Genomic DNA, 23,302 nt, shown 5'->3' with positions numbered 1-23,302 from the left:
AACCATCTCGGAGGGCCACCTTCTTGCTCGAACAGCCTTACAGGCCTCACTGGACTTGGCAGACATGGTGGCACGTTCCACCTCCACATCCATGATAATGCAACGAGCTTCCTGGCTCCACCTCACTGGGTTCCCCAAAATGGTACAATTTGTCATTGAGGATCTTCCATTCGAGGTCCCGAAGCTGTTTGCATCCAAGACAGATGAGTTGTTTCGTATGTTAAAGGACTCCTAGGCAACCCTCATATCCTTGGGCATTTATATACCTTCCCAAAATTAAAAACAAGAGAAGTATTACTCGGTGTATAGAACAAGATCTGTGCCCTACTCTCAACTTCAGAGGCAGTATGGCCCACAGAGGCAGACACCCAATAGAACAAGACCACTCCCTTCTGAGCCTGTGTCCCAACAACAGGGGTTGAGGGTTTGGTTGAGGACCCAAGATACCTCCCACATTTTCAAATGCTGAAACCATCCACAACTACCCATCCATTTGGAGACTGTCTGACCCCATTCCACCCAGCTTGGCAGACCATCATGCCAAACAAATGGGTACTAGAAATCATTGAGACTGGTTATTCCATCCAGTTTACCTCCATCCCCCCTAATCACCCTCCCTCCCCATCCTCGTCAGGGACCCTTCTCATGAACATCTATTACAGTGATATCAAACTCAAATCATCACAAGGGCAACATGAGGACTAGTACATTGGCCCGAGGGCTGCATCGCCGACACCTTTTCATATAAAGGTACAAAAGCCCCTGCTGCCTCCAGCCCCGTCCCCACTCTACCCCTTCCATGATGCCGCACCCCTATTCCAACCCCTTCCCCAAATCCCTGTCCTACCTCTTCTCCGGCTCCTCCCTCTTCCTCCTGGGAAGCGCCTGGAGGTAGGTAGAGGAGCGGGGATGCGGTGCGTTGGGGGGTAGGGGGGCTGCGGCTGCAGGAAATAACTCCAGGGGGGCGGAGGGAGGCGCAGGGAGCTTGTGGGCTGCATGTTTGAGACCCCTCCTCAACTACAACAGGAGGTAAGCCATCTCATACACCTGGGCACAATAGAACCAGTAGGGAAGGGTTTCTACTCCCATTATTTTCTAACCCAGAAAAAAACTAGAGGATAGAGACCCATTCTTGATTTAAGATTCAACAAGTTTATGAAGACCCTGCAATTCAGGATGGTCACGCTAGCAACAATAATTCCAGCACTAGAGTGAGGGGACTGGTTCTTGGCCCTTGACCTTCAGGACATACATTTCCTAATAACGATACATCCCTCGCACAGGAGGTTTCTCAAGTTTGTTCTGGGAAAAGTACTTCCTTTTGGATTATCCACTGCTCCATGGGTATTTTCAAAAGTTCTTGTGGTAGTGACTGCCCACCTCTGCCAAGAAGGGGTCCATAATATTCCCCTATTTGGATGATTGCTTACTCAAAGCATCGACTTGAGAAGAGGCACTAAAGACAGTAGCTCTAGGTCTTCAAATAAACGAACAAAATTCAACACTCACACCGGCAAGGCTCCACCTGAAGGCAGGGCTACTCCATGGCTGCGAGACAATGAAATGACCTGTTCGGAAGAGGTAAGGGACATTCTCTTAAACAGCAGACCACTTACTATTCGACATACTTACCTACACAAATGGAAGAGATTCAATACATAGTGCCGAAATAGACAAATTATGGCAACTTTCTCCGCTTTACCAACGGTATGGACTATATACTGGAACTCTCCGTGAACTCGATCAGAGTACACCTCATGGCAGTCACGGCATTTCACCATAAAGAGGACAGGTTCTCCATCTTCTCTCACCCGACCACTAAACACTTTCTCAAGGGTCTTCAAACCTTTACCCTGAAATACGAGCCCCCACTCCATTATGGGACCTCAATCTGGTGCTGCCACTAAAACCTCTGATTACAAGCGCAGGCACGCAGATTCACGTAAAGTAGAGCATCTACAGTAACAGCCATCTTGAAGAACCTCAGTTACTGCACAGATTAACCTTCTCTTCTCAATTACCTTGTTTCAAATGGCAGAATAACCTCATGCTGTTCTTCCCTTCTTGTGGGCTTCCCATCCCCCTGTATATAAATAGGACTTCCATTATTTGGATTCTACCATGGTTAATTTATATAGAAGACAGGTAGATACTTTCTTTACTGTCGGGAAGGCAACCTGTTTCTCCCTGTATCAGAGGGGTAGCCGTGTTAGTCTGGATCTGTAAAAAGCAACAAAGAGTCCTGTGGCACCTTATAGACTAACAGATGTTTGGAGCATAAGTTTTCGTGAGTGAATACCCACTTCGTCAGACGCATGTAATGTTTCTCCCTTTTTTGTTACAGGCTTTAAAGCATAATATCATTTAAATATCCATATTTCCTCCTATAGTGTTAATACAGGCGTTTCATGACATTAATCACCAGTGTGTCAGTAGCTTTTAGAAAAGACCTCACTCTATAAACTTTTATAATATAATAATATTGTATACAATCAGTTGATTAAATTACTTATCAGTTCAGTTCCCCACCCCCATCTTTATAAACCAGTAAGCCTTTAAAATAGATTATTCTCAAGACTATACCTCAAAATAAAGTTTATTCAAGCTGTGAGGAAGGCAAATTGGAGTCTGGTGGTGAAAGAAGCTCCATGCTCTTTCCCCCTCGCTGGTGTATGCAGGAAAAGAACAATTTGTGTTTTAGTAGTCTCCTCCCCTTGTTAGTTGGATGGCCCTGTTTATTGCTTATACATATGTTGACGTAAATCCACCTTTCTTTGTCTGAAGCAGACTGTGCTTATGCATTGCTTGCCAAACACGTTTTAAGAATATAATTCTAGCACATATTCATGACTTTTTGTACACACCCTGTGCATACATCAGACAAGAATTGTAATGATCAGTGAGTTATTAGTTTTCCAATGATATCTAGCATGCCACCTTTTAGATACAGATTATAACAATAGTGTGCTAGGTATGATGAGTATGTCAGGCCTGACAAGATCTGCTGACACAGTGCTAACCACAAATGGGCCTCGGTATCACAGCATGTGCCTAGAGCAAAAAGTTAGGCTTATATTTTTCAGAAATGCAGGTCAGTAAATGTATTCATGTAGCTGCATCGTGTTTTTTGAACCCATCCCTCTGGCCTTATTTTCTCCAACATTTACTTCTGAAAGTCAGTGTCTCAGTGTAGATCTGTGCTATTCCTTAGATCATCTGGGAATTTCTTGGAGAAATGAATAAGGTAACTGTTCCTATCACTACTTGTAAGCTTAGTTCATACAAACTAAACTCTTTTTTAACTGCCCTCTAGACATGGTCCTTAGCAGTAATCAGTGACTATACCTGTTAAATATTAACATTTTACAGCATTTTAAAAAGTAAAGAATAGTCCAAGACTTTGTAATCATCTTCTTGCAAAGAGCTGCTGACATTTCTTGGAAAGCTTTAAAAGAATTTCATTTATGAAACAACTCTAGTTTTCTTGTTTCCTTCTCTCCTGTATTTTTAGGGATATTTGTATGAGAACTGGATCTTTGTTTTTATGATATGGTTATCTCCTGCTGATTAATTCGCACTTGATTTCATAGTTCTCTGTGACACTGTAGGAATGTTTGATGGCTCAGAGGCTTTGTGTGGGGGAATCAAGCAGTTGGAACAGAAGAGCCATTAACAAACAAACAACTCCAGTTTTCATACACGTGTCCCCAGTATTAAGAAAAAGAGTTTCTACATTTCTGTTATCTAGGTTACCCCCTAAATAGGATGTTTCCTTATGAGGGAGGGTGTCAGATGGTTCCATCATATGCCATGATGTAAAAAGATACCGATTACAAAATTCCCACCATGATCTGTAGCCATAATCACTTCTTTCTACCCCCTCCCCCTTCAGGGAACTGAGTTGAGTCCCTTCCTTTTCAAAGAGAATTACAATTTTTGTTCTGCCGTTTTAAAAAAAAAATAGTTTTTTTAAAAGTTGTTAACATGTGGCCACTTAAGAACTTGAAACTGTTGATTGGCATTGTGATGAAATACAAACCACAGCTTTATCTCTGTAAGACGGCACAATGGCCTGTCAATCAAAAGCGCTCCTTTGGACTGCAACAAAATATATTTAATTATGTGGTTAAAAGAATGTTGTTAGCTGCTTTGACCTTGATCAGGTTTGTACTCTCTATTGCATATGGTGCTGTGTTTTTAAAATTTTGAAATAATTATTCCCCTTTGATGTTTTCCTATTTGGCAAACGTTATTTTTTTCCCCACTTTATTTCCTGGGTGAGGATAAATCCTATCCTTGTTAAATTAATTAGGCTTTTTTTCTTCCTTCCTTGGCATGCCAGCACTGTTTGTTAGCACAGCTATTTGGAAGATTGCTACTTGCTGCCTAAGGGAAAACACAAGGCATTATTTTAGTACTGACCTCACACGTTGTGGCTGATTTTTCCATTGATTTAACAGATTCCTAGAATATGCAGGCAGGGTACAAGGATCCAAACTATGTCTCCCTTGAAAATTCTGGATTGTCCTTCCCAAAGCATTGATGATGTATGTTCTCTCTCAGGAGAAAATCACACCCATATCCCTAAGAAGGACCCTGAAGAGGCATCAAGCTCTCGCAGAGAGGACCACCATGAGCTAGTCAGGGCTACATATCTCAATGATCTGAAAAAAGCTTTGGACAAAAACAGTTACAGCCGCTTCTGTGAAGCACTATCGGCATATAAGAAGACAGATGACTATGATGCCATGGTGTTGGTGGTAGCTGCCCTCACCACCGAGAAGCCAGAGTACTTTCACCTCTTGCAACGCAAGTATTTTTATTTAACTTTTTTTGTTTTAGAAAGAGATATAGGTGCTGTGATCCTGTCCCTCATACACCCCAGATGTACACAGTAAACTCTCACTGATTGGCATAAATTGGTTGCAAACCCTGTCCTTCTGATGAACTTATTAGCACTGACAGAACGCATTGCATCTCTTCTCTCTGTGTTCAGCACTCTGGGAAAATGGGACTTGCTGCATAAAAGTGTTAGCCAAATCCCGGTAATTTTGAAGTTATAAAATTGGGCACTGCTTCCACTTGTTCTGATTACACTCGGTTCCTGACGAAACCTAAAACTGAGATAATACTTCAGCTAGACTCACTTCCTCCAGATGTGCTTCTTTCACTTGTATTATTTCATTGCATTATTTTCCTTATTTCTGCAAGGATGCTCTTTAGAACAGGTGATTCTGTTTATTGCATAGACTCTCAAACTACTGTTCTCATGGCTATTGGCTGCCATATCTGGTGTTATGCCCTAAAAGACTTTCAGCTTTTAGGGATAGACAGTCTCACTTCTGATTCACTGTTTTTTCCCCTCAGGTATTTACGTGGACACAGTTAAGGAATTTTATTATGATTAACTCTCTTTATTTACCATTATTTATAATAAACCTTTAGAATTTAGAAACTAACATTTATTTCCTTACAGAATTTTTTCTCTTCCTGCCCATATGTGCTGGTTTGTTATTGTAGAGTTTCTCAATATATCCTAGGCTACTGGCACTGAAAAGTTGAGGTTAGGTTTTGATTTAGCTTAAATAATACACACAGATTTTCAGACAGATAAAGAAAAAGGAAAACATACACATGTTGGGCCTAACCAGCTTGAAGAAGGATCTCTAATTCCATTACTGTAATGTTTCATTACTACCCTCTTACTGACTTGTGGACATCTCAGTGCCTTTGATGGGCAGTTCTTCTCTTCAGGGAGGAGTGGATGCTAGATGCTAGTGGATGCAAGGCAACTGAAGGATGAGAGCAGCTAGCAGGAGTAGAAAATTCTGAAATGGGGCTCTGTTGGGTTCCACAGAATCCCATCCAAAATCCCGCAACAGAGTGTTGGGAAATAGGTTGCCCTACTCTGTTAACTGTAGACATGGGTTTGTCACAGCTGAAGAGTAAGATGGAAATGAACCACATGATTTGATGAGTCAGAATTTCCTGTTGAATGTCACATTATTGAATATGCAGTGTTGTTGTAGCTGTGTCAGTCCCAGGATGCTAGAGAGACAAGGTGGGTGACGGTAGTATATTTTTATTGGACCAACTTCTGTTGGTGAGAGAGTTTGAAAGCTTGTCTCCCTCGCCAACAAAAGTTGGTCCAATAAAAGATATTACCTCAACCACTTTTTGTCTCTGACACATCATAGTCAATAATAATGTTTTTACTGAGCAAGCCAGTTTCAGATTGAAGTACCACAAAGGAATTGTCTAAGCCTGGCAATAACCCATAGTGGGGACTTTTTAAAATTTCTGTACTCATGGTCTGATTCTTTCCCAATAAACAAACCGTACCAAAAGGATTCCTTCTTGAGACAACCTTTTTGGGCACCAAATTTGTTTGACTTTGCCGTAACACCCTGCAGTGTCCATTGGCACACCAGAATGAATGTCTCTTTCAGGGGTGGAAGCAGAATGTTCAGACAAACTGATACTGCTGTCAGTGCCAATACTCATCCATCCATCCTCTAGTGAGAAAAAGAATTAATCATCGACCCCTCAAGAAATGATCAGACATTCCCCAAACCTTCAGATGTGCTGGGCAGAGGGTGGGAATCGATGGCTATTCTGGCTCAGTCTCCATAGAGCTTTTCCAAAAAGGAATGAACAATCTATGCTAAACCAATTCATTTCATGTATGTGTGACTTTTTAAAACATTTTGGGCAGGGTTCTACATGTTTGTGCGTCCTCATCACAAAGAACAATTCAGACGGATGTGTAAAGACTTGACGGGAATGAGCTGCAGTGAGGAGGAGAAGAAGAAATTGCAACCAGAAGTGCAGGAGGCCAAGAGCCCTCTGAATTTGGAGAATTCATGTTCCAAAGCAGAAACCAGTGAAACTCAGGATAAAGCTGTCAGCCACACACCAGGTTTGGAGCGAACACTTTTCTGGCATTTAGACAGTATTATTTATTATTGTGGTAGCACGTAGGAGGACTCCAGACATGGATCTGGACCCCATTATGCTAGATGCTGTACAAACACAAAACACAATAACAGATCCTGCTCCAAAGAGTTTGCAATCTAAGTATCAGATGAGAGAACAGGTGGGTGCAGAAAGACAAGTGGATGAACACAAGGAAATAATGAGACAGTCACCTGCAAAATCATTCTTCTACTCTCATGGGAAAATTAAGGCAAGATCCTTCCATGTGAGCAAAGTCCACTGTCTTTAGGTAGAGTCTGCCACATTAGAGTCGTTCCATTGGAAGGCTCTCCATTTTTTTCAGTGATAATTTTGTGTATGTTAATACAGTATCAGAAACTTGTGGTATGGAACAATGTAATTTAGGGGGAAAAACGTTAATCAAATGTTTCTGGCAGACTTCTAAATGAAAACCTCCTGGAAATGCCAGCTGGTCAAATTTCACAAAGAGCTGAGGTATGTCTAGTATTATGCATTATATACTGTTTGATATGTATTCATGTGCAGCTGCTTTCAAGAGTGACATGCCAAGAAAAACCCAGAGCAAGATTTTCTCCTTCTGCAGTAATCAGAACAGCAAACCTGGATCTCAAAAGACAGATACATTGGCAGGATCCTGCAGCATAAGAGCGCCTACCAACCCACGCAGTTTGCCAGTCTTGCCTCTCAATATGGAGCCAGAGTGTGGTAGGTGTAGATATGTTAGGCGGAGATTTGCCCTCTAACTCTAGAAAAGAGTGGTCAAAAATGTGTAGGAAATCCAAATTATGTTCACCCTTTTTAGAACAACCGTATGGAGCCATCTTTTATTACTACAGTTATTCATGTGTATTTAAGCACTCAGTGATGAGTGTGGTATAAAAGCCTATATAGAACAAAATTGAATTTGGGTTTTTTTGTTCAACTATGTGCATTCTGTCTAAGTATTTATGTGGCCTAGGATGAGTGCCTCCTGAGAACTATTGCAGTTATCCTCAAACCTACCCCGTGAGGTCAGTAGTATTACCCAGCTTAATAGATGGGAAATTGAGGCACAGAAAAATTGAGTGAGGTCACACAAAAGAAACTCTGTAATAGGGCCAGGAATTAAACCTCTAAAATACAGGGGCCTCATAAAACAGATTGCAAACACCTTCAACCATTGCTTTCTATAAAATGCACTGGAAACATGAATGTATAAGAACTTCCGAAACAAAGAGTTACTGAAATTTAGTGTCTTCTTTTTCTCTCTCTCTCCTTCCCCACCCCGGTAACTTCTCTCTCAACTGCTATTTTTAGGAAGATTCCAGTGCTCTAAATGCAAATCTGAGGATGATGTGCCTTTTAAATGCCAGTTATGTACCTTCACTTGCTGCAAAACATGCTGGGAACAGCTCTTAAAGGTTGGCTTTGCTTATTAGTTTCAGTTATTTTCTGAAACTTTTAGTAAATTTTGTGTTGGTTTAATGAACCAGATGGACAGCCCTGGAGTCGGAAGTCCTCTGCTTACCAACAACATACACAGTTCAGGCTTCCTTCATGGCTTTACCATTCTGACTCCATCATCTCCATTCTGCAGTGATTGAAGGCAGACCATATCTTTTGTCCTGGTTGAGAAATAAAGCCTCACCCCATCTGAGCCTTCCCCAATTTTCTCTGCCTCCAGAAAAGTGCAAGTGGCAATCTAAGGAACTTAATTTGTGGCCGAGCTTTTTCATACATCTTAACTCTTATTTTAAACATTTTCTTTGCCTGGTTTCATTTCATTCCTGAAGTGTCTTCTATAAGGCACAATCAAGAGGCAACCTTCCTGCCATCACTGCATCATCCTGCTACTTTAGGGTTATCCTGGCTTGCAGAGATGCATGCCTTCCCTCTGGATAAGAAGATGAAAGCATTACTGCAAAGCATCTCTTTGGTAGCATCTGTGACGGGTTGGATCACAGATGGGAGTTGGGCTTCTGAATGCTAAAGACAAGCACACTTTTGTGAGCTGTTTTCAGGTAAGCCTGCAGCTTTGGGGCAAGTAATTCAGACCTTGGGTCTTTGCTGGAGCAGACGGGAGTGTCTGGCTCAGCAAGACAGGGTGCTGGAGTCCTGAGCTGGCAGGAACAACAGGAGCAGAGGTAGTCTTGGCACATCAGTTGGCAGCTCCCAAAGGGGTTTCTGTGATCCAGCCCATCACAGCATCCTCCACAACAGATACTTTCTTAGACTTCCTGTGCTGTGCAGTGCTCTCAGTGACTCAAGTACAGTAGTCCAACAGGATCTGTGGCTCTTCACATGAAAAGCAGATGAGAGGATGAAAAGGCTTGACAGCTTCCATGTACTTGGGGGTGAGGACGAGGGTGTTAATCAGAGGCCTGTAAATAAGTTGGTCACAAAGGCAGCAGAGAAGAAAGAGAAATCCCTCTCCTCTCACCCACGAAGCAGTACAGAAGGGACTATGAGCAGGCATTCAGAAATGGGCAGTCCTTCTGTACCTACCAGTCTTCTGAGCTTCATAGGGACTGTTTGTCAGGAAGAAGACCCTGGAATATATTGACAAAGTGTGGAAAATCCAGATTAAATTAATAATAAAGACATCTTCAGACAAATGAGTTCTAGAATCCATTCAGAACAGCTGTTCAATAGAATTTTCCCCAAAAAAGGCATGCTATTCCCAACATTAAAGAATCCAGAAAATTACAAGAAAGCAAATAGGCCATTTTGTTACTGCTGCAGGTTAGGAGCTATAGAACCAGTTCCATCAAACAAGCAACCTTATAGAGTGTATTTGAGTGTTTCTTTTTGGTTCAAAATAGGACAGGGCCATGCAAACCATCTTGGATCTCAAAGCACTCAGTGTATTCACTCAAAAGTTAAACTTCAGTATGGAGGCTTTTAAGTCTATCATAAAAGGTCTGCATCCCCAGAACTTCCTGTCATTGATAAGCAGAAACAGGAGTGAAGTTTGTCATTACAAGTGTCTAAATTTCTGCCACTCCAAGAGACACTTTGAGTAGAAGTCCCTTCCTTTTGATTTGTTGGCCTTGCCATGAATCTTTACTGAGTTCCTAGTGGCAGCTGTCCAAGAAACAGGAATACCTGTCTGCCTGTTCCCGGACAGCTTGCTCATCAGCCCCTCTCGAGGGAGAAAGCCCTTGAGGCCAGCATCCTGCTGGTATGTTCTTTCTTAATCTCTGCTGCAGAAGGCCCAGGCTGATTACAAAACAGCATCGTATCACTAGATTCCTAAGAGCTGAAAAAATCCACAGGTTTGTTTCCTGTTTGCTACAGACCTTTTATGAATCCTTCCTTTGAACCGCTGAGTAAGGACTCCCTGTGATTTTTCACTTGCAAACTCTTTTCTAATTGCTGTTATGTCAGGCTGGGGTTTTTTGTTGGTTTTTTTTTTTTTGATGGGGTGGGGAGCCACAGTACTGTACCATACTGTATTTTTTGTCAGGATGAGGTGGTGGTTCTTGGGACTGAACGACACCTTAATTCCAAAGATTAGTTTAGTTTTTTCTTAGCTCACAAGCAAATGAACCTTCTGTCCTTCTGCCATAATTCTCAGCAGCCTGTAGAGATGAAATGGCACACGCTTGTATGGCGTGTAGTTACAGCCAACCTGTCATGGATGTAGTGGTGTCTGCACTTCTGTTCCCAGAGGGCATATACTCACTGGGTGGTAGGGGGGTGTTCTTAATTTTGGTTACTCAGCTGCATTAGCTAACTCCGGTTAAAATAGCAGGGAAGACATGGCAACTCGTTTTTTACTCACATTAGCAGATTGAGTGTGACCCTTCCCTGGGACCATAGACTCCTCTATAGGCTTTAACTCAGGGGTCGGCAACCTACAGCACACGTGCCAAAGGTAGCACGCAAGCCGATTTTTGATGGCACGCGCTGCTCTGAGGTTCCGGCTGCTGCCCCATTGCCAGCCAGGGTCCCGGCTGCCAGCCCCCCTCAGCCCGCTACCGGCCTGGGGTTCTGCTCACCGAGGCCGGCAGGAGGCTGAGCGGGGCTGGTGGCTGGGACCCCAACTGTCAAGGGGCCAGCAGCTGGAACCCCAGACCGGCAGCAGGCTGAGTGCTACTGGCACCCCAGAGCGGCAGCGGGCTGAGCTGGGTTGATGGCTGGAACCCCAGACAACGATCCCAGGGAAGGGTCACACTAAACTGATAAGATCTGCATTTTAATTTTATTTTAAATGAAGCTGGTTAAATATTTTAAAACCTTATTTACTTCAAACACAACAATAGTTTATTTATATAATATAGATAGAGCGAGAGAGAGAGACCTTCTACAAAAGTTAAGGCACGGGAAATCTTAAATTACAGTGAATTTGGCACACCACTTCTGAAAGGTTGCCGACCCCTGCATTAACTCATGCTGCTAATTCAAGTTAAAAGTGGAGTTGCTCTGTCTTCATAGCTATTTTAACCCAAGTCAGTTCATTTGGATTAGCTAACCCAAATTAGGAGCAAACCTCTTTTTCACTGAAGGACCTACCCCTTCTGGTTTCTTTGAATGCACGCAACACAGGTCTGGGGTCTCTTGACCTGTCTCATGGAGGAAATGTGATTCTTCCACTCCGACTAGGATCTGGCTACACTACCCTGGGTATACCAGCCACTTATCCTGCAGGACCAACTGGTTTTCGAGCACCTGCGTTTCCTCCCTTCAGGAACCTGTGACCAGTGATACAGGGTATGTATACACTGCAGCTGGGAGTGTGCCTCCCAGTCTGGGTAGACAGATTTGCACTAGCTTGCTAAAAGTAGCAGTGTGGATGTTGCAGCCTGGGCAGCAGTTTGGGCTACTCCCTAATTGCAGATCCAGGGTGTTAGATGGGCTTGGACTTGGATGGCTAGCCAAAGCCACCTCCCATGCCACAACATCCACACTGCTATTTTTAGCGGGCGAGCTTGAGTGAAGTTAGCACAAGTCTGTATGCCATGCTGGGAGGCACGCTCTTAGCTGCAGTGTTTTCAGGCCTGTTGCCAGAGTTGAAAGCACTGGAACAAACGTATGTTGGCTTCCTTGTGACATGGGTCTGGTATAGTTTGGTTGATGAGAAGTTGAGTATCTTGCAGTTTTGGAAGCTCTCTTTCTTAGAAAGACCTGGTGGGGGCAGGTTCTCTGACCCAAGAGACAGGATAAAAGGTCTGTTCTGCATCCAGTCACCTAGGAAAGAGAGGGAAACCAAGTGTTAATGTGGCACACACAAGGTCTGAGAGAGGAAAGAAATTTTCCCATCTCTCTCTAAAGCCTGGAGGAGGAGAAGCCACCTCTCATTTTTGTTCAATTCTCGATCCAACTTCATTCCCAGTGGTGGTTTGTTTTGTGACAGATGTCTCACCAGCAGGAAATGAACAGCCACTGACCGCTTATTTCCTCTGGGCCCCCAAACCACCATCACATGGTAGTAATATTTGATCATTACTGACCTAGGCGGGATTCGAACTGATGACTTGTAGACTAAACTTCGTTTCTTTACTACAAGTTACTCATGAATTCATTCATTCCAAATAATCATTTCAAGCTTACTGCTTTTAATGAGGAAGTGACTAACAATCCATCATACAGCACACAATGTCGTCTTTTTACCCTAATCTTTAGTCCTTTCTCAGTCATTATTATGGTAAGACCACTTAAAGGTGTGGGAAGAATGATGGGTCAATCATTGGAATTTTCAGCACAGGAGGATGTTCATGCCCTATGGGCATGCACTAGGAAGAGCAGCTTGGGAAAGACCCATTTGGTAAGCTGAGCATCATGCACATGATGTATACTGTAGGGCTTTGTCCTTAAATGTTTTGTGAAATTGGTAGTCTTAAATGCACCAGTATACAATGAACAGGTAGACACTGTGCAGTTTTTTCCACATACCTCTTCCAGTGTGCCTCAGTCCTGATTTGCAGCATTTTGTGCATGTTATTCCTGAGCAGAAACTATACATTGTTCTACCTTACGCACTGAGTCTGTATAAATGAGCAGATTATCATAATACTTTGCACGTATATAGTGCCTTCCATTTGAGGATATCAAAGCATGCTTACAAATGGATGTCTCCTGGGGATTAGATTGAGACAACCAAGCTTCTATCCATTTGTAGCCTTTGAACCCCTATTTCCAGAATCGAAAGGCTAATGCATTAAGCCAGTCTGCTGCAGTCTAGCTTCTATTACGAGGACTAACTTCTATACTGGGAGACCTTGAACGGCTACTGCTCATGGTGCATCTGTCCTTTGAGTATGTAGCAATCTCCAAGGCTGTCAATATGGCCTCCACAAGGACTAAATTTACTTTAGACAATCTCACTTTTAAAATATTTAAAGCATTTCGTTTTTCTTGGCCAATAGCCTTCATCCCAGAGTTCCTAGGAGGAATTGGAAAATTTGGTTCTAGGTGCTTCATCTTTGAACAGAGAGTAAGTCAACAAGAAGGTCTTGGAGGTCACCATTCCCTCAATGTGGAAAAAGAACTAGCCCTGTTATCTAGGGACATAAGGAATCTCACGGAATCATGTTCATAAAGACTAGAACTGTTTCACGTTAGGAGCAGTGAAACCAACAGGCTGTAACCTTCACAGCAGAGAGGTTTTCATCTCACAGGCTTTGTCTTCACAGACCCAAAAAGAGTTTGTTTACAATGAGGTAACTAACATGCATTAGCTATCCCTCTGTTATAAATCCACTTATTTCACGTAGCCACAATCAGCTAACAGTTGCATCTTGTCCTGCCACCACAACTTGGCCATGGCCATAAACACCACGAGTTGCTTCCCGTCTCAAATCGGTCATTTCCCCTGTTCTGTGCTTGAATTGTACAAGAGGAAGTGGGAGCTCAAGAAGTTCAGCTACTATCTGATTTAGTTTTTTGAACAACCAAATATTTGCAAATACTTTTGCAACAGCTGTTGCATATTCTGCATTTTTTCCCTTTATTTTAGCCTTTTAGTAATTGCACAATTGGAATTGGTTTAACAGAAACCATTCCTGTGGGATGAGTTGCTACAAGAATTGGGCAGAATTTTTTTGATGGCTAAGTTGCTGAGAAGTGCATTCGTAAGGGCACCAAAATTACTTGAAAATTTGGGTCAAATTTAGTGGATAGTTTTACCTGGGAAAAAAAGGAGGTACAACTGAAAAAGTCAGAACGTTTTCTTTTCATCATTTTTAAGTTAAACAGTTTAACATCTCATTTTGAAAGATGTTTAGAAATTAGAAATTTATCTAATTAAAAAGGTGAAAAACACTCAAACAACCTGAAACAGCAAACTGAAAAAAAAAATTGTTTCAGGTCAATTTGTTTCGGTGAGATGAAAAAAAAATCAGTTTTCAGTTTGAGCCGAACTAAGTGTTTTGTCAGGGTTTTTTGTTTGTTTTTTTGGTTCAGCCCCTGAACAGAAAAATTGATTATTCACTCAGCTTGAATTGCTACTTCATTAGGAGATTTTTCCTTTTCTTTCTTGTGTCACAACCAGTTAAATGGTTACATATCAAGTATGTTTGTAATAATTATAATTGTTAGGGACTGGCAAATGGTGGGCGTGACTGATGTTTGTATTGAGACTGCTATTCTGTAGACTTCCTCCTTTGCAGATCTACTGTATGCAGACATTTGACAGGAAATGTAATGCCTGTAATCTGTGTTTTGTTCATCTGTCTCCCCAGATTGCTAAAAAGTGCCCAGAATGCCAAACTGATACCAAGAGGAAGCATTTAGCCCAAGTTTTTTTCCTGCGATAACCTCCCTGACAAGAGGCAAGTGCATCACGTCAGCACTGGTTAAAGAGCCAGCAGAAAAGGAGATTGGAAAAAGAGGCAGGGTGCACGTTCATTTATGGACCCTTTTTCTCAGCTTCTCGCAGCATCATTCCTCTCCTTGGCAAAGTTCATCAATCTCCAAAGACACCTCTTCCCACTTCTCTTTCAGCAAGAGGGGAAAGAAGCAAAGGTTGTCCTTGGAATTGTATTGAAATGGGGATCTTCATTTCTTCTCTGTTTAACTCAGCAGATTCTTGTGATGTTCTGGTCCTTTTAGGTTGTACTTTGACAGCCTGGAGGATGTTTTCAGTAATTGCCTCCTCTCAAATATTTACTCAATCCTGGAAAATTTCCGAGCAGCAGTAGTGCCATTGAATCCCCTTTTCCAGCAATACCACTTTCCTTTGGTGACTGACAGAAGCTGTTGCTGCTAGGTGATTTCAGAGGTGTAAGGTGGTGAAAGCCTTTTTCTAAATCCAATCGTTTTTACTGCGCTTCACCGGTAGTACAGACCCAGCACATCTTGTGCTTATACCCACTCATTTATGCCTGCCCTGCCAATCAGAAGCCTGTTTCCTATATTGCTATAAGTGTTGAATGTTGCACTGAGCGTGCTTCCAAAGAGGACGTAGCTTCTTCTGAGGCACTTGCACACTCCTGTTGTGTCTGTATGGTTTCATACTTGTGTTTTCAGAAGTGTAGCAGGGAGAGTGAAAAGACTATTCATGTTCTTTCAAAGTGAACATACAAACTGATTTTAAACTCCATCAAGTTGGAAAAGAGAAACACTTCGATATTTTCACTTTCTGATGGGGGGTATTAATGTTTTGCTAACTTAAGGAATTGTATCAATTTTAAATCTTCAGTGGAAATTCTAAAATAAACTAAGTAAAAATGAACCAGTTTGCACATCCTGAGTGTATTGTACATGGCTTTTTGTTTATCACTGTGTCTAGAAGAGGTGGGCGTTGAATCCAAGTGGAAGTAAATAGAAGTCATTTTGCTATATGATTTTAAATACTCTGATATTTTTGCAACAATCCTTTGATAATTTTTTGTCACTCTTGTGTTTTCAGTTGTCAAATTGTATAACATGATATAATGGCTGGAAGTTGAAACTAGGAAATTTGGACCGGAAATAAGGCATACATTTTTATTGGAGAGTAATTAACCATTGGCCAATGTACCGAGTGTTGTGATGGATTCTCCATCACTGACGATTTTTAAATCAAGACCAGATGTTTTTCTAAAAGATCATCAGCTCTAGGAAATATTTTGGGGAAAGTTCCTGTGGCCTGTGCTATGCAAAAGGTCAAGATGATCATAATGGCCCTTTCTGGTCTTAGAGTCTATGAATCAGTGACAAATACATATGACTTTCAGATGCTTAGAATTTGGGTGAGGGGGTGTCATGGAATTACCCTTTTGGTAAATTTGATTTGCTTTTGCTTAGCCTAAAGGTGGATTTTGGGTGGAAAGTTTGGTAAAATTCCCTTTGTCCATCTTCAATATATTCTAAAATGAAAGGTGAGTGATAGTCTGAGAAATTTGAGAGGGTCTTTTTTTCTCATTTTGATAACTGAAAACTTGCCATTTTTGAAATTTCACACTTGCCGTGGACTTTGTCCACTATTAGGAAAGTGTCTTTGACAAATTAGAAGAAACTTCAGTTAGAAACAGCTTAGTTGTGCGTGTGTGGTATGTGACTTTTAGTGTGTCAAAATGTGGAATTGTGGGTATGCATGTGTGCTCCAATTTGAATTCACATCTATTGCTTTAACTGCTTCTGTGTTTTTTTCCTAATAAGTTCAGACTGGAAGAAGGTGGGGGTGTATTTTGTTTTTCAGTGATGATGATACAAAAGCTTTTCCTTACTACCTGACTGAATAATTAGAAGGGGAAGTTGAAATATGAGGATTTAGATGGATCTGAGGACAATCTTGTGCTGGAATATATTCTCCCAGACTTCAGTATATCCTAATATGTGGACATATTTTACTGTACATTTAAATTTACCAGCATCTTACTGTTAGCATATTAGCTTATTTTTCCTGTCTCTGGCTTTTCTGAGTACCTAGATGTCACTTTTTCCCCTTTGTTTTTTGGATAGTGGTCTCAGATGATTTTGAGGATTTCAGCCAGATACACACACATTTTATTTTTGTCCGGTTTTTTTTTTTAAAACCTTTTTGTCAGTTCTGCTGATGTGCTGCTGATACTAAGCTAGGTATGGGAGACATCAGCAGGGACAAATAACACAAAGAGATGTATTGGTGTTCACACCTCAACTGCTAGAAGAGGGCCTCATCCTCCCTGATTGAACTAACCTCGTTATCTCTAGCATGATTCTTGCTTGCATATTTATACCTGCCTCTGGAAATTTCCACTACATGCATCCGACGTAGTGGGGATTCACCCACGAAAGCTCATGCTCCAATATGTCTGTTAGTCTGTAAGGTGCCACAGGACTCTTTGCTGCTTTTACAAAGGGATGTAGTAGTTATAAACATGGATGGGAAATAGTTAAATGAGGTTTCACCCTGGAAGCTTATACTTACGCAGGGAAACCAAGAGGAAAGATATTTAGCAAATAGTAATGTTGGAAAGGCCCTAGGGCTGAAACAGGGCCAGCAACAAACTCCTGCCTCTTTAAAGCCCCCAAGGTCTTGTAACAGATTGACACCACAAAGCTATCATCTGGTCAGGGAGGGAGAGAGGCTATAATACAATGGTGTGATAAACAGGAATAGGTGTGGAGGAAACCAGGCATCCCAGATAAGGTGTCTCCACACATTAAATATCATGAAATATTTTTAGTGGTGGTATTTTCTTTGTATTAGAGCCACATGACATCATCCTCAACCTAAATACTTTTTCTAATTAGGAGTCCTCTTTATGCCTTTTTAACAATAAATATATCAGTCATCATGACTTCATGGAAGTCAAAAATATTCAGTGAAAAGCAGCTTAGATTAATACTTTTCACCCTGTAGCATCTTTGTAAGTTACCTGAGATCATCACATGAATCAAGTGCCACAACCACTCCTGAGTGTTCAGTTCCAGCCATTGGTTTTTGGTGCTAATTTCACACCTTAATACCGTTAGGCCCGTGCAACCTGTGGCATGTGAAGTTTAAGAACAGAGCAGAATCATAATGGATTCTATTATAATGAAACTCTCTTTGAGGCAGTGGAATATTTCAGTGCGCTGCAATGTGCAGTCTGTGATTCTGCTTGTGTGGAAAAACCTCATTAAGTTCCTGTGTCATTTAAAAGAACTGCACCTTGCTCCTTTCACCACTAGAGGGAAGTTGCAGTACAGGATAGACCATGGGTTTTCACTGAAGAGTATAATTTTGGACTACTTTTGGTAGTGGAGATATCCCTTGAAATGATAACTTCACCTCTGTCTGTTTAAGGGAGCTTTAATAGCTGCAGACTCATGCAGCTGGATTTTACTTCATGTCTTATTTTTGATTATTGGGTTTCACAGTCTGGTGGGTGGAAATTATTATAATTATTCAGGTAACAGAAATAGAAAATTGTTTAGTAAAGTTTGTGGGAAGATAACCAGGTGAGAGACCATGCTGTTTTCCTCATCCATCCCAAAAACATAAACCCCCAAACTAGAATATCTTCATTTCACATTCTTCTGCGTGGATGTCTTGGGGGGGCAGGGAAGATGGGTGGTTGGATCTTAAGAAGACATTTGGAGACCCTGGATTTATTAATCTTCTGGGCTAACTGTAAATCTCGATATATATCACAAGCGTTTGGGGAAGGGATAGTTTGAGGAATGTAGAGTGGTCATTTATGAGATGGATGATGATTATTGTGGGCAGAGTTATGATTATTCATTATTCATACTACCATAACCTGTGGGAACCCTGCCAGAGTGTTTCAGTCCCGTGATCTTACCAATAGATGGGTCTCTAGCTGGGTTCTGAATTAACACAGTTTATAGCACAAAAATAATGGATTGAAGTAATTGATTTACTGTACTCTTACCTTCCTAAAGGTCAGAGGTGAGGTGGGTGGGGGAAGCTGCTGCTGTTCCATGGATACAGAATTTCGCTCTCTAGTAGTGTCTGTCAGTGTGCCAACTCTAATGAGCACTACAATCATAAAACAAAAATTAACTACCGGTATAATACTTCGGGTTTGGCTGCAGGGCCAGAAGCCACTCACTGGTATCGAAGTGCCAATTTTAAATGGAACATCTGGATATCCATGATTCACCTGGCAGATGAGCCAATGATTTTCATTTAGCAAATCCAGTGGTTTCATTCATCAGAATGATTGTGCTGTTTAAACTGCTGCTTGATATACATACTGCAATAAAAGGTGTTAATGCAGATCTGTTTTTCATCTGAAATAGGGGAAAATCTTCCAGATAAACACTTGCACTTGTTTAACCATTCAAAAGTATTTGTGTATGACTGTTTACCATTTCAGCTTGTTCAGAGATTTGCAAATGTTTACACATGATCCAATCCCTTGCAACTTCTTGGAAATATCCTCAGTGAATGTGTAGCTAACGATAATAACAGGCTGTGAAAATCCATTATATGTTGATACAAATTTGGCCTTTTGGTTACCAGAGAATGAAGTGTGTCAAAGCTCCACAGAAACTAACAGGCAGCCAGATATTCACAGCACCCTTCTCAAATCCCTGCTTTCCAGGGAAATGGCTGCTACTTTCAAACTTTGACATTTGTAGCTTGTCTGCCTACTATATATACATATATAATTTAGTTTTAATAAAATGATTTAGATAAGGGCATATTGAGGAAGCAAACGCCTACCAGTCCCCTGCTGACAGTGACTGAATTGAATGAGGTTGCAAATCATCCAGGTTAATATCCAGAACAGATCATGCTTTCAAAAAATAAGGGCAATAAAGCTAAAACCCCATTTGGAATATGGACCTGTAAAGGTCAGCCCGTTACTTCTCTATCATACGGTAGGAATTGCCAGACCAGACTAGACTTCATTTCCAGCTAGTACAGTATCGGCTCTCTGACAGTGGCCAGAATCAGATGTATTAGAGGGAATGTACAAAAAACCCTGCAATAGTCACAGGAAATAACCAGCTCAAGGATAGCTACACGTTATCCCCATCGTTAGAGGTTGGTTTATGCCCCGAAGGCTTCTATCCCTTCCAAACACTGGGTTATAGTTTTAATCCTGTCTGACTTCCATGCAAATGTCCGATCCTTTTTCAAATTCTGGTAACATTATAAGATTGATCTTGACAGGTCCAGTAGCTGTAAAAACAAGGATTCAAATGTGAATTCACCCTTCAGAATGGGAGCAGAGCCAACACAGACCTAGAGTTTGGAGGTATGATAGTTTTGTGTTTCCAACTAAAGATTAGTCCCACCTGCTCAATCAGAGGAAATGCTCAGTGCAGGTCCTGCTTAATTCTAGTCCATGCAGGATACTCATGCAATGGCTGCTTCTTTGGGAGGAAATTCCCACTTGTCTCCCCCATGTCTGACTCTCTGCTTTGCATTTTGTTTTCTTTTGATAAGAGGTTTTGCATTTGCTTTTCAAAACGCATGGTACATGACTCTCCTTTTAAGGTTGTTGAATGCTAGTAATTGGGGGACCTGTTTGGATGGGAAACACGGCCTCTTCCTCTGGGGGGCACGACTGGGTCACTCGCAGTAACTGCATTCATTAAGCTATTGCCTGGTGCGCAGGATGTTTACACACCACACTTTTTTTTTTAAGGTGGTCAAAAGGGAGGCTATACAGTAACATATGCAGTGAATACACTATATATATATATGGTGTGTGTTTATGGAAATAAAATATATAGTGAGAGAGAGCATGCATGCTTAGGCATAGAACTGTATCTATAGAATGTTACATTAATGTTGCACCTGTGTTAAATTATCAATATAATGGATGTTGAGTGATTTGCACATTAGGTGTTTGACCCTGCAGTCTTTATTTGAGCAATGTTCTTGGAGAACCCATCACAAACCCCACCTCCTTCCGCTCCAAGTGCAAAGTGCATTTCTTTGACCTGCCTTCTGTAACCTGAATACACAGCAACATGAATATTTATTAAAGAAAGACAAGACCCTACCAAAACAAGGCGCTCCACTGCACATGCTTCTCACACTGGGAAGAGGATGAGAAAACAAACATGCGACAGAAGTTAGTCATGTTGCCTAATACACACTAAGGGACGATGCTGAGATACTGTGGTGATTAGAACCTATGTAGGAGAGTTTTAATAAGAAATAGAGCTTTGAGCCTGTAAAGTGGAGTCTTATTTTGAAAAATGTCTAACAATGGCAACATGATGTTTTCTATGTATTGTCTCAGTGATGTCTAGATAAATCTGTCCAGTTTGCAAATACAAAAGCAATTTGGGGGGGGGGGGTCTAACTGTGCCAGCCCTGGCAGCTTAAGTTACATTCTTTTTGGTTTGTGCATCACCAGTAGTCATCTGCAATAGGAGTTTAGTTAACAATCCTGTTTATGTACAAACCTGAATAGAATTCAGCTCCCTCTCCCATACTGCATCGGCTCTGCAGCGCTAACAACAATAAAAAGTAGTAAAAACGAAATAAAAGGCCAGCTGCTGATTGGCAGAGTAAGCAGGTGCTGTTCTGCATAATCACTTTTCACTGTTAAACACCTTAAAGTTGAATTTGTGGCACAATCCTGAATGGTTTACAATACAAATTAAATGAAGAGGTTTTATAGTTGTGTTTTACGCAGGAGATGCTCAGAAATGCTTTGTCAATACCTAGTGAGCACAACTGAACATTTATTTACAAAACATCCTTGGAATGCCAGGAAAATAAGTGGAAGAACAATTCAGGCTTATGTGATCATAAGGTGTTTTGCTATATGTGTGTGTGTCTGTGGGCAGCAATTGCAAAATCAAAAGGGGAAAAATACTCCACGGAAGATTCCCCAAGGTCAAGGCAGAGTGTGACAGTGTGTGGCTTTGTACCTAGCACGTTTTCTTTTCTCCTGTTTGTTGGAAGGAAATGAAAAAAAGTACCATGAGTTTCCTGTTCTCTAACTAGCACAGTGCTATCAATTTCTGCCCTGCTTCTCTCACTCTCTAACACAAGATATACTTGTTTGGAGGATAGGGGTCAGAGTGTAAGGAGATTAGAGGCAAGATACCAGCGTGGTAGGGCAGCAGTTCTGCCCCTATACTGAAGTGCTGATAATAGTGCCTACAGGCAGTCAGGAGTAACTCAGCTCATGCTCCTTCCACCTGTGCTAGCGAAGGGAAGCCAGAAGTACTTGTAAGCAAAGTGGGGCACAAGAAAGAGCAGTGGGCTCTGGCGCACGTTCATTGCCATGGAGTGCACAGAGGCTGTCTGCAGACGTACCACCGGGTTTGGCTGGATTGTGAGGGGTGGTTAGGGTAGCATGGGTCAGAAATGAGAAGCCGCTGCTCTCTGAGGATTTCTGATGAGAATTAGACATGGCGCATTGATTCTCACAGGACCCGAGTCAGGGTGTTCTGCTTTGCGGCTCTCCCCCCGCTCCCCCCAAACACTTAGAGAGGGATCTTGTGCAGCCAGAGGGGATTAGCCGATGAACCCTTATGTGGGAAGATTTCCTAGGCTGCAGGGCAGAGAAGAGATCTAGCCAGTGGGATGGCTGTGGATCAGTGTGGTTATCTGCTTTCCCCATGGATCCTTAGGATCTGTAGCTTCTGGCTAAGGAACATCACTATAGTATTTACACGTTGAGTTTCTTTATATTGGACACCCCGGGAAGGTTCAGTTACTATAGAAAAGCCAAGGCAAGTAAGCGCTTTACCATTACTTGTTTGAAGATGATCAGTCTAGTGGTCAATCATGGCCCTTATATGAGGGCAATGCATAGCTGTGGCCAGGGTCTGAGAACGCTTGGTCCCTGCTCCTGTGAGTTTTGGCCAGAGGAGCAGTTTGCTAGATCTATGGAGGGGGACAGTGTCGTAGCAACTTACAAAGTGAAACTCTATGGAGTGCCTGGGGTAGTTTTTTCTCTGCGAGATTCCTCACCTTCCCCTAGTAATGATGATAGCAATGGTCTTTGTGGCCTGTGATGCTGTGCTGGGATCTTATGACATTGGGGAATGGGGCATATTTAGCTACTGATGATGCATGCAACAAATATATGTGACAAAAAGATTCCCTGACTGGGAAGTTATTGAACATTTACAGCTAGGGAAGAGAATGTATAGAGGGGGAATTTCCCTGCCTTCCCCCGGGTAAATCAGTTACTGATGTGTCCGGGTAAAATGTGTAATACCCAAACGAGAGTGCAGACGGTGCATGTGCAAAATTTCAGATCTCATTTGCTTCCTGGACAAATATTCAAGGCATATACACGTGTGTGCATGCACAGTTTTTATTCAAATACAGTACATACAAAACTGCCTGGACATGGCAATTAATTATTGTTAGAAAATTCTAACCCATGCCCCAGTGTGAATGGGAGAGTGGAGCCAAGCTTTCAAGTAACAGGGTTTTTATGTTGTGTTTTGGCAAAAGAAGAAAGTATTCCCATGAAAAGGAAGCAGATAAGTTAGGCAGCTTTCTGAATGTCTTTTAGAACTGTGTGCG

The 23,302-nt window shown here is 41.8% G+C and overlaps 1 protein-coding gene across 7 annotated transcripts in view; it reads left to right on the top strand.

Moving 5' to 3' along the window:
- RTEL1 (regulator of telomere elongation helicase 1) overlaps positions 1-15,610 on the top strand; it is a 110,651-nt gene extending 95,041 nt beyond the window's left edge. For 3 of the 7 annotated variants that reach the window (XM_039497228.1, XM_039497226.1, XM_039497227.1), the window contains exons 32-36: positions 4,564-4,809; positions 6,716-6,919; positions 7,483-7,662; positions 8,254-8,357; positions 14,619-15,610. In XM_039497228.1, coding sequence (XP_039353162.1) covers positions 4,564-4,809; positions 6,716-6,919; positions 7,483-7,662; positions 8,254-8,357; positions 14,619-14,693 — 809 coding nt within the window. In that variant the 3' untranslated portion in view covers positions 14,694-15,610. Of the gene's footprint in view, positions 1-4,563; positions 4,810-6,715; positions 6,920-7,482; positions 7,663-8,253; positions 8,358-14,618 lie in introns of those variants that run through there. The other 4 variants (XR_005587562.1, XR_005587563.1, XM_039497230.1 and 1 more) reach the window with 4 other exon arrangements.
- Positions 15,611-23,302: the final 7,692 nt, after the last annotated feature.

Source organism: Mauremys reevesii, linkage group 13, assembly GCF_016161935.1.
Source record: "Mauremys reevesii isolate NIE-2019 linkage group 13, ASM1616193v1, whole genome shotgun sequence".
Classification (NCBI taxonomy): Eukaryota; Metazoa; Chordata; order Testudines; family Geoemydidae; genus Mauremys; species Mauremys reevesii.
The sequence above is the reverse complement of the archived record's forward strand: the minus strand, read 5'-3'. Positions and strand labels throughout refer to the sequence as shown.